This window comes from Gavialis gangeticus, unplaced genomic scaffold, assembly GCF_001723915.1.
Source record: "Gavialis gangeticus isolate Ggan-Ray unplaced genomic scaffold, GavGan_comp1, whole genome shotgun sequence".
NCBI lineage: Eukaryota > Metazoa > Chordata > Crocodylia > Gavialidae > Gavialis > Gavialis gangeticus.
The window spans coordinates 3,389,123-3,399,423 of NW_017729004.1; the positions used below are offsets into that span (position 1 = coordinate 3,389,123).

At 47.7% G+C, this 10,301-nt stretch overlaps 1 protein-coding gene across 1 annotated transcript in view; it reads left to right on the forward strand.

The window, feature by feature from the left end:
- Positions 1 to 10,301, forward strand: part of MYL3 (myosin light chain 3) — a 66,276-nt gene that overhangs the window by 30,143 nt on the left and 25,832 nt on the right. The window contains exons 2-3 of the mRNA XM_019508029.1: positions 3,881 to 3,908; positions 9,215 to 9,364. Of these exons, the coding sequence (XP_019363574.1) occupies positions 3,881 to 3,908; positions 9,215 to 9,364 (178 nt within the window). The remainder of the gene's footprint in view (positions 1 to 3,880; positions 3,909 to 9,214; positions 9,365 to 10,301) is intronic.

The window sequence follows — 10,301 nt, forward strand, 5'->3', positions numbered from 1 at the left end:
GAGGTAAGACTAACTGGCCTATAGTTTCCCGGGTCCTCCTTCCTCCCTTTTTTGAAGATGGGAACCACATTGGCCCTCTTCCAGTCCTCTGGCACCACACCAGAGCACCACAAGTGCTCGTAAAGCCGTGCCAGGGGACTTGCAATGACCTCAGCCAGTTTCTTTAGTACTCTAGGGTGGAGATCATCCGGACCGGCTGACCTGAAGACGTCCAGCCCCTCCAGAAGCTCCCTAACTAAATCCTCGCTAACTTGAGCCCATTGCTCCTTGTTCTGTCATCTGCCCCCACTGAGCACGACCCAGCTCCATCCTCCTTGGAGTGACCCTTCATGTAGTTGAAGGCTGTTATTAAATCCCCTTTCAGTCTCCTCTTCTTTAGACTAAATAAGCCCAGTTCCCTCAGCCTTTCCTCATAAGTCATGTGCCCCAGCCCCCTAACCAATTTTGTTGCCCTCCACTGGACTCCCTTCTGTGTTGTGGATCCAAGAGAAGATTAATTCACACCATATCTATCCGGCCAATGTAATGTTGGCATGGATAGTGTTGGAGGCATGGGAGATTACAGGTAATCTGGTGGAACCCGTAGCATGCATACTTCCTCCCTGGATCCATGCAGGGAGGCTAAGGACGGATTACCGTTTCACTGGACACATCCATGTGGCACTTACCCAGCCCTGTAACTGCTGTTTTTGGCACTTGTGGACACTTATGATCCCTAGCATTCACCTAGCTACCAAGTACGTGCCATAGGCCATGCTCTTGAAGGATGTGGCTACCCATTTGTGTACCCAGAGGCAAACATAAGTCACAAAAATGCAGCTGGGCAAAAATCAGTGCTGAGTAGAGGTGGGTATATGTTAACCCAATAGTCAACTGATTAGGGGCAGCCACTCAGGCAGCAGGGGATACAAGTTCTCAGTCCCCTTGGCCAGAGAGGTTTAAATCTGCATCTCTTCTTAGCACAAACTTCTAAATACCAGGCCACAGGTTAGACACTCATTAACCTTCTCTTGAAGCCAGGACCCTGGGCAGCCAGAAGAAGAAGGTATGTGTAGCCAGGGGCAAAAGGACAAGCTAGGTGGAGAAGTTGTTGTCTTGATCATTTCAGGATCTATGCTTAGGTACATTTGTACAGAGCCATGCACCTTCCTGGCTAAGGGTGGAGGCTACAGCATGTGCACAAGAGCTTGGACATGCATGGGCCAGGCTCTTTGGGTAGATCTTTTATTAAACCAACTGAGTAGTTGGACAAACAGTGGACATAGGATGGCAAACCATAAGGAAGTGCCCAAGGTGGTGTTTATGCATCTGGGTAAATGCCATTTAAGCCCAGAAGAGGAAATAGGAGTCTGCCCTAGGTGACTTGGTCAAGGTCAAAGAGGAGGTCAGTAGTAAGGATCAGAGTATCTAGTTCCTGACAAGCCCCTTTACAATGCAGCCAACCTTCCCGTAATGGAAAATGGATCTCTGCTGTGGTCCAGTACATGTCCCACCCTCCTGATAATTTGTCTCGGCCCTTCAGATCACTCCTACCCTGGGCTCCTGTTATTTTGAGACTTGAATCTGGGTGGCTTTGAGTTTCAGATAAAAACACCAACATGAGAAGCATCTGACTCCTCATCTGGACCCCATCAGACCAGCATCTCTTTGATTTCACAGTAAAGCCACAAGAATTTGAGATGCACAACCTTTGCCAATTGGTGCAGGTTTTTTGACTTAATCTGCCGTGAACCTACCAGTGAGCCACGTTTCAAAATGAGGAATTGAATATGAAAGCAGGAGAGCAAAGAGTGGTTGTTGGGCCTCAAGAGGAAAATTTGGCCTAGAATATGCAAGTGTGCATGTGTGTGTACTGCAATGTAAGTCGTGTGCCGTGCGTTTGCTTGCACTTAGTTATGATCATGTGAATATGTATAATGCCACATGTGTGAGGGTTGTGCATTTGTGTGTGGGTGTCTACTGCAATGCATGAATGCCGGTGTGCATGCTGTGCATCAGTGTGCACGTGTCTGCTGGGAGGCGTACATAGCGTGTGGTTGTGGGATGAGATGGGGAAGCAAGGCACTGGAGTAGACAGAGGAAGAGGGCAGTTCACTCAACTCCAGCATCGTTACCTGCCAGCAACATAAGCCACACAAAACCAGCACCCATGTGGTGCTGCCCATCAAGAACAGGGGCATGTGGTCTGGTTGATAAATGGCTTGGCCTTGAGAAGCATAGGTCTTTTGAGGCCAATCTGCACCAAAGCAATATATCATTCTGCACAACGCTACTTTTCCCAGTGTGGAATAAATTACATCTTTGGCCCCCACCCATCTACACATCACACATCTTCCTGCTGGCCAGAGCAGGGGGGCAGCCACTGGCTTATGGTTCATTTTACATGGCTTCCAACTAAATCCATCTGTCTGACCAGTCTCGTTGGGGACTCAGCTTCAAGCTTGCTGGAAAGCCAGCTAAAATGTCAGACTACAAGTGATTATGATTTCCAAATCTCCCTGGTATAGCCAAGCACTTCAAGAATGACCCCATCTGCAGAGGTGCCCACATGGCTGGCAATGGCATGCACTGAGACTTCATAGAAGCCCAAACTGCAGAAATGGGTTGATACCTCACTGAGGGCAAGGTGAACTGCATTTATCTATGTAAAGGAGAAGCTGAATATTAAAGAGTTGAACATGATAAGATATCAACCATTATAATCATGAGATTATAAGAAAATCTCACGAGGTTCAACAAGGGCAAGTGCAAAATCCTGCACTTAGTATGGAAGAGTCTCTTGCATTGCTGCAAGTTTGGGACCAACTGGCTAAGCAGCAGCTCTGCAGAAAGGGACCTGGGGTGACAGTGGACAAGAAGATGGATAGGAGTCAGCAGTGTGCCCTTGTTGCCAAGAAAGCTAATGGCATCCTGGGCTTTATTAGTAGGACCGTTGTCAGCAGACTGAGGGAAGTGATTCTTCCCCTCTAGAAAGTATGTGGACACTTTGGAGAGAGTCCAGGGGAGGGCAATGGAAATGGTTCAGGGGTTGGGGGACAGGACTTGTGAGGAGAGGCTGAGGGACCTGGGCTGATTTAGTCTAGAAAAGAGAAGACGGAGGTAGGGTTTAATGCCATCCTTCACCTCCCTGCAGGGGGTTGCAAAGAGGATGGGGCTGAGCTGTTCTCAGTTGGGGCAGACGACAGGACAAGGAGCAATGGGCTCAAGCTGCAGCAAGGGAAGTTGAGGTTGGATATTAGGAAAAATCGTTCTCACTAGAAGGGTAGTAATGCACCGGGACGGGGTACCTAGAGAGGTGGTGGACTCTCCATCCTTGGAGGTTTTTAGGGCTCGACTTGAGAAGCTGTGGCTGGGATGATGTAGTTGGGGCTGGTCCGGCTGTGAGCAGGGCGTTGGACTAGATGTGACCTCCCAAGCTCCCTTCCATAATTCTATGATTTAAATCAGCAAAGGCCCATCCACTTCTATGGATTTAAGTCAGTTTGCACCCTTTGAACCCCTGGCCAATTGAGACTTTAGTCACTCTTTTCTGACTCCAACCTGAGCCTGGCCACATCCCCAGGGCCTTAGAAATGCCCAGCCCTTGTATCATGTTTCCCTGTTGTCCTAGAGCCTTATGCTGCAGGGACTCATCCAAGCATGCTAGTAAGATCTGGATTCAATATTTAGCAAGTCTTTTTCATCAGTAATTCCTATGGTATTATGGTCAGCAGGGATGATCCTGCTTTGAGCAGGGGTTTGGACTAGATGTGGCCTCCTGAGGTCCCTTCCCACCCTCGTTGTTTATTATTGCATTATTCTTCTGCAGAGACGTCAAGAACCAAGGGGCTTTCAGCAGAGCAGTTAATCTCTGATCTTTTATTTTCTTACTCTTTTTCAGGTTGAATTCACGCCTGAACAGATTGAAGGTGAGTAGGTTTGCATCACTTAATCCTCAGTAAATACTCTCCCTGCCATGTGTGGGGCAGAACAAAAATGAGATTATCACTCCTTGACACAAGAGCGGTTTAGCTAACTGCTTTGCTATTTGCCTATATTAGAAGTAGTAGCTTTAGTAGTAGTAGTATTCGAAGAAGTAGTAGCATGATCAAACCTAGAAGTCCTGTCTGAGATTGGTGCTGCATTGTGCTACATAAAGCCATAGCAAGAGGCTTTCAGCATGGGCACACTGTCCTTTTCCTCCTGAGTAATTTACTCCAGATCCTACTTGGCAGGACATTTATTCTGTAGTCAGGAGAGGACACAGGTGCAACTCTCTCAAGCTGGCAGTCTGATGTAGTCTGCGCCATCCTTGGAGGTGTTTAAGACCCAGCTAGACAAACCTTTGCCTGGGATGATGTAGTTGGGGCTGGTCTTGCTTTGAGCAGGGGGTTGGACCAGACGTGACCTCCTGAGGTCTCTTCCAACCCTCCTTTTCTGTGATTTTATGATTATATTGCACTCAGGGCAATACGCATTCCCCTGCTCCCCTGTGTGTGAGAATAACCCCATGCAACAAATATGCTCTTTCTCTGGACAAGACAGCCCTTCTCCCCCTTGGAAAAAAAATCCTTGGGTTCAATTTGAATCGAATCTGTTTCACCTACATGACGACTCTCCAGGACTCAGGGAAACGTATATATTTTGGGGGTCAAAAGCAAACATCCATTCCAATTTCCTAATCACCAGCCCCATCCAAAGAAGTGACATCTCCAGCCCCGCGCATGGGCGGCTGTGAAGGCCACATGCCACAGCTGACCTATTTCGTGAGATGTAAGTTGGACATATGATGGGTTCTTCTGCTGGGTCTTAGAAGCTGGAATGATACAAGCTTCTCAGGGGTAGTAGCCACAAAACAGGTCATTATAAGCAGATGAAAGTCCTTTGGGGATCCTGGTTGAATACAGGGGACACGGTGGGGCCACTCACTGCCACTACCAGGGGCTTTTCCCAACCAGGTTTTGCTAGATGAATGCTGTAGGCTTGGAAGAAGCAGGTTCTGTGGCCCGTTCTGCCACCGAGTAGTTTGGCAGCCTTTAGAAAGTCACTCCACCTTGCCACCTCGGCTTTAGTCTCCTGCCTAACACTAACAGATCTGCATGGTCAAAGTGGACGCATGTTTTTGGGGGCAGACCCAGATTCTAGCGATCCATGCCTTGAGGTCTTATGTGTACCCATACTGATGCTGAGCCAAAGCTGGCCCTTTGATGTCCCTAAGCATGTTTCCCAACCCCTAAGGAGGACAACAAGACCTCTGAAACATAGGCTCTATCCTCTAAATGATGGGTCACAGAGCTCATGGGACCCATTCTGAGCTGTAAGCCATCTTCTTTATATCCAGGGGCACAAAAGGGCTGCACAACAGCTGGATCTCCCCACCTGGAGCTGGGGTTGAACTGGATCCTGTGCCCTCTCCCTTTGCTCAGTGGTCCTTACCATAAGACATTTGGAAGGTAAAGCTGATGCTATAAAATGGCCAGAGGATGTTGCTGAAACAAGCTGACCGGCAGCCTGGTTTCCTTGGGTTTGCAGAATGGGAGATGCATGGAGAGGAGGATAGTGTAGGGAGATGGAGGGGAGGGCTTGTCGAATGGCCTCATGCAAGGAGTTACTGCTGTTCATGCTGCTGCTGTGAGGACAGGGGAGCGGAGAAGAAAAAAAGGGGCATATAGAAATACCTTGGGGGGTGCAATCTGGAGAAGACCTGTCCCCAAACCTTCTGCTAATGGCCGAGTCAGCTGAACAGATAGAGGAAACCTCAGCAAAGGCTGGCGTTTGTGTGTGAGGTCTCAGAGAGAAGTGCCCTGTGTGCTTGTGCAGCTGCAAGCAAAGAAAAGCCACAGCAAAGGCAGGCTGGAGGGGCCACTTTCACAGCTGTGAAAGAAGGGCTGTGGTCTGCAGGCCAATTAACAGTAAAAGGAGTGATAATAACCAACCAGGCTGGGCAGACATCATCCCTGGCAACAATGTGCAGGGGAAAGCATCCAGAAACTCAGCTCCTGAGGGCAGCTGCTCAGGCCTCATGTCTCTCAAGAACCAAGTGTGCCAGCGGAGGGATCAGACAGCAGTTTCTGACTCATCACCGTCCACCTCTCTGGACTTTAGGAGGTCAAATCACTCCTTGTTTCATTATGAGCTTGGGAGGAGGTGATAACCTGGGCAGCAGCAGCTTGCAGAGGGTAGGAGACATTAGGGCCAGCACGTGGCTGTTGCTATGCCTGTCACCATCCCAACCAGTCCAGCCCTCCCATCTGATGACCATGGGGGTTGGGGAATGAATGGGACTACTCGCTCTGCTCCTCCTGCATCCCTGACATGGCCTCTCTAGTGCCCTGTAAGAAGGTCCAGCATCCTCCGCTAGCTGCAGGACGGAGAGCAACAGGAGCAAGGAAGACACGGATGTGGATACTTTCCCGGCAATCAGCAATGCTGGAGAAACCCTAATATGAGCTTTCTTCTCTTCGCACCTCAGCTTCCTCCCCTGCAAAATGACGGGCACAAACTCCTGCCTTGTTGCAAAGGTTAATGCCTCCTTGGGAAAGTACATCATAGGGTTATACCTAGGCTTTGGGGCTGTGGCAGTAATGGTTGCTAGCCTTGGTTCCCAGATGCGTCCACCTGCTTTGGGCCATGGCAAAGTATGCAAGTGCAGGTGCTCAAGAAGTTCTGGCTTGTGGTTGCTGACTGTCTGAAGAGTGCCCCCCTTTAGCTTGTGATTTTGGTGGAGAGAGAGCTGAGTTCAGCCCTATGTAGCCATGGTCTGTTAGTCACAGGTCACTGGACACCCCATAAAACATCCCCTCCTGATCCTAAGAAGAGGTGGATTAAATTCATGGAAGAGGCAAGTCCAGGAGAGGACCATTCTTGTGGGATCTCTCTGCTAATGAAGTACTGATGCAATATAAAGTCAATGAGTCTGATTCTTGTCTATGCTCAAGCTCTTTTACAACACTCAGGTGAAGTAAAGCTTAATATTACACCCATTTTAACTCTTTTTCACAATGCCGGAGTTTGGAAAGGGTCATAAGTGTAAATGCCAATCAGGTCTAATGACCTTGGGAAAATTTATTAAGTAACTTAGGCAAAGGGGGAGAGTTGTGGGTATAGCCATCAGCAGGACAAGCCCCTTCTGCTATGCCCACTCGCAGCTGCAGCATAGTTTCTTAGGGACCATAAGCATATGTTATAACTAGCTAGAGGCTGCTCTGAGCGATACTTGAGTAGCCTGAGAATTAGAAAGTAACTTTAGGGGTTAAATCACCTACTTACTGGGTGCATCTACATGTTCATTAATGCACATTTAATTTAAAACTTGTATAATCAAGTACTAAATAAATGAGCAATAAATAGAGTCACTGTGCAGTAGTGTGGATGAATGCCTTTTTAGTGATGCTACTGCACAGTAGGTTAATAATACTGTGCAGTAGTGTACTAGCACACTTTGCGCTGTGATGTGCTACTGCCCAGTGTTATTAGGCTACTGCACAGTTAGCATCGCATGTAGATGCACCCACTTTATGCCACCCTCACACCAGCAAAATGTTTCTAAACACAGCACAAGTTACCTTGGAGTGGGTTTGAAATGTTTTGCTGTGTGATGGGTTTTCCCTCTCAAACCTGCTCTGCAGAATTAGCTCTGGCAAGCTTCTTCTTTCAAGGCTATGATGATGTGGATCTTGACAAGACAACTCTACTTTGTACCCAAGATCTGGTGCTATGATGGCACCCCAAACTATTATTTCATATGGGAAAGAATGGGTCTTAGATGGAGCAATGTGAAATACGCTCTCTGTTACCAGTTTTCTTTACTGGGTTGCCAATGGCTAGGTGTGTGTACTGGGCAGGGTATTTCTGGCCTCTTCCACTCCAGCTTGCTGAGAAGAGAAGAATATAAGCAATTCAAGCTGAAGGCAGAAGTAGCAGTTAGTCATAAGAAAATATCCATAAATGCTGCCAGTGGTTTAATGGCTAACTGGAGTATGAAAGAGGCAACAGCAGCATTGGCTTCCCTGCTTTGAGTACAAGGGCACTGGCCAAAGTGCACAGAGGGAGAGATGCTTTTTGTGTATTGACAGAAGTGAGCTTCCAAACCCACAGGCCAGTGCTTTGATTACAGTGTAGTTTCATTAGGATGAAAAAAAAAAGAGAGCTGTAAGTGCCTGCGTGGCTTCCTATTCCATTAGCAGGTATTGCAAGGCCATATTGGCACCATCTCCTTGCCACACTGGGATGGCTGCCAAACACCGACTCAGCTTCATGCCCAAACCTTGCAAGAAAGGAGCATAAATGTCTTAGAGGTGCTTTGAACCTGCACTCCCCATGGTGTCCATCTTGAGAGCAAATGGGAAGGATCTAGGACCATGGTGATATGCTAGGAGAACAGGATAGACGTGACCCTCAAAGGCCCATTGCAAACTAAGCTCGAAGCTCAGGTACCCTCTTCACTTCCCTAGGTGCTTAGACAGAATAGCAAGAAGCTAAAGATTTCAAACAGGCAGTGGTTGCAGAGAGCCCCTGGAGTAGGGAAGTGTGGAGCCAGTGTAGACATGTCCAACCATCCCTAAGAGGGCTCAGAGAACAAGACAGTATTGAATAGCATCTCTCCTGCCAGTCAGGGAAATGTTCCTTACAGGGAAACAGGACAAGAAAAAAAAGGGGAATTGTGGGAAGGGAGCATAAGAAAGCCAGGGAAAGTCTGAGAAGCTTTACTGGACCAACTATAACACAATTTAGGAGCAAAGCTTCAACTCAGGAACTGCCGACACCATAGCCATTTGGCCGCTGCACCCCATAGAGTAGGTCTCTATCTTCTAAACCCTACTCATGACCCATGCCAAGGGTTGCTGTCCAAGGAGTGCACCGAGGAAGGGCTACTGAATCTCATACCGTGCAGGGCACTCCTGCTGAACTGGAAGGTCCCCAAGGTTAGCCTTTCCCATGAGTTCTCCTGTCTTTCTTGATCTGGAAATACCACAAGAAGGACCATTTGACCCCTCTGGTTGAATTTCTGCATGGCACTAGGAAGTGCAGGGGAGGAGGAATGCAAACATTTAAGATAACAGCAACAAGAAAAGTTAATCAAATTCCTCCCCCCTCACCCTTCCTAGTTACAAAAGAAAGAGTGCAAGGCCCTGATGAGCTAGAGTTTGGGTGAAGGTTCAGGTTGGTTGTTACTTTATATGAACAAGTTTAACATCAGTCTCTTTCTCTTTCTGTTTGTCTTTGTGTCTCACAGAATTTAAGGAAGCCTTCTCACTTTTCGACAGAACTGCTGGCACAGAGATGAAAATCACATATGCCCAATGCGGAGATGTCCTCAGGGCTTTGGGGCAGAATCCAACCCAAGCTGAAGTCCTAAAAGTCCTTGGTAGGCCCAAACCAGAAGGTGGGTGGCCCACTTTTTGTCTGTGGCTTGAAATGAAACACCCCAGGAATAACTGTCAGGTTGAACAGACTATATCCCTCTCTTTGGATGGAAAGATGAAGTGGGAAAGAGCCATATAGTTTTACTGCCAAGGAGAAAGCCAATCATGTGGTCCAAGTAGTGGACTAAAATTCAGGAGACCACGGCTCAGTTCTAAGCTCTCCTGCAGTTTTTCTACATGACTTCAATTTTCCCATGCCTTAGTTACTCCCCTACATTTTGAGACTATTTAAGGCACTGACACTCAGTCCTGACTGGCTCCAAAGCTACACGAGTGGTTGTCATTAACCAAAACCCACAACAACATGGACACTGCCAGGTGATCCATGGCAGATACACTTCATTTCAGAAGAAGAAAAAAGCCCTCCGTGCATTAGTTAAGGTTTGCACGGCACGTGTTGCATTGTTCACAACTGCAGAAAAGACAAACTTGATGCATGCAACACAGCAAAAACTCTCATAGATTCATAGATGGTAGGGACTGGAAGGGACCTCATGAGATCACCAGGTCCAGCCCCCCCTGTGCTTGGGCAGTAAAGACTGACCCCAGCAAGATAAGCATCCAGATGTTTTTTGAAGATTTCCAGTTAATAACATGTCTGGGAGCCATGTCTGAATATCACTGGTTAGAGGATAAAATTCACCCCTACATAATGGGCATTCAGAAGTTATGGCAAAGGCCATGGGCATTTGCTGAGGCTGTATTTGTTTCTTCCCCAGCCCTAAAGAAGGGCACTTTGTGATCGAAAGCTTGTCCAATACCTCTTCCATCTTGATCCAGTAAAAGATACTACCAAACCTTGTTGCTCATAGTTTCCCTGGATCATCACAACCACAATGGTACAACTATGCTGAGGGCCATGCAAGCAAAGAGACTGGACGTTAGCCCATGTTCTGC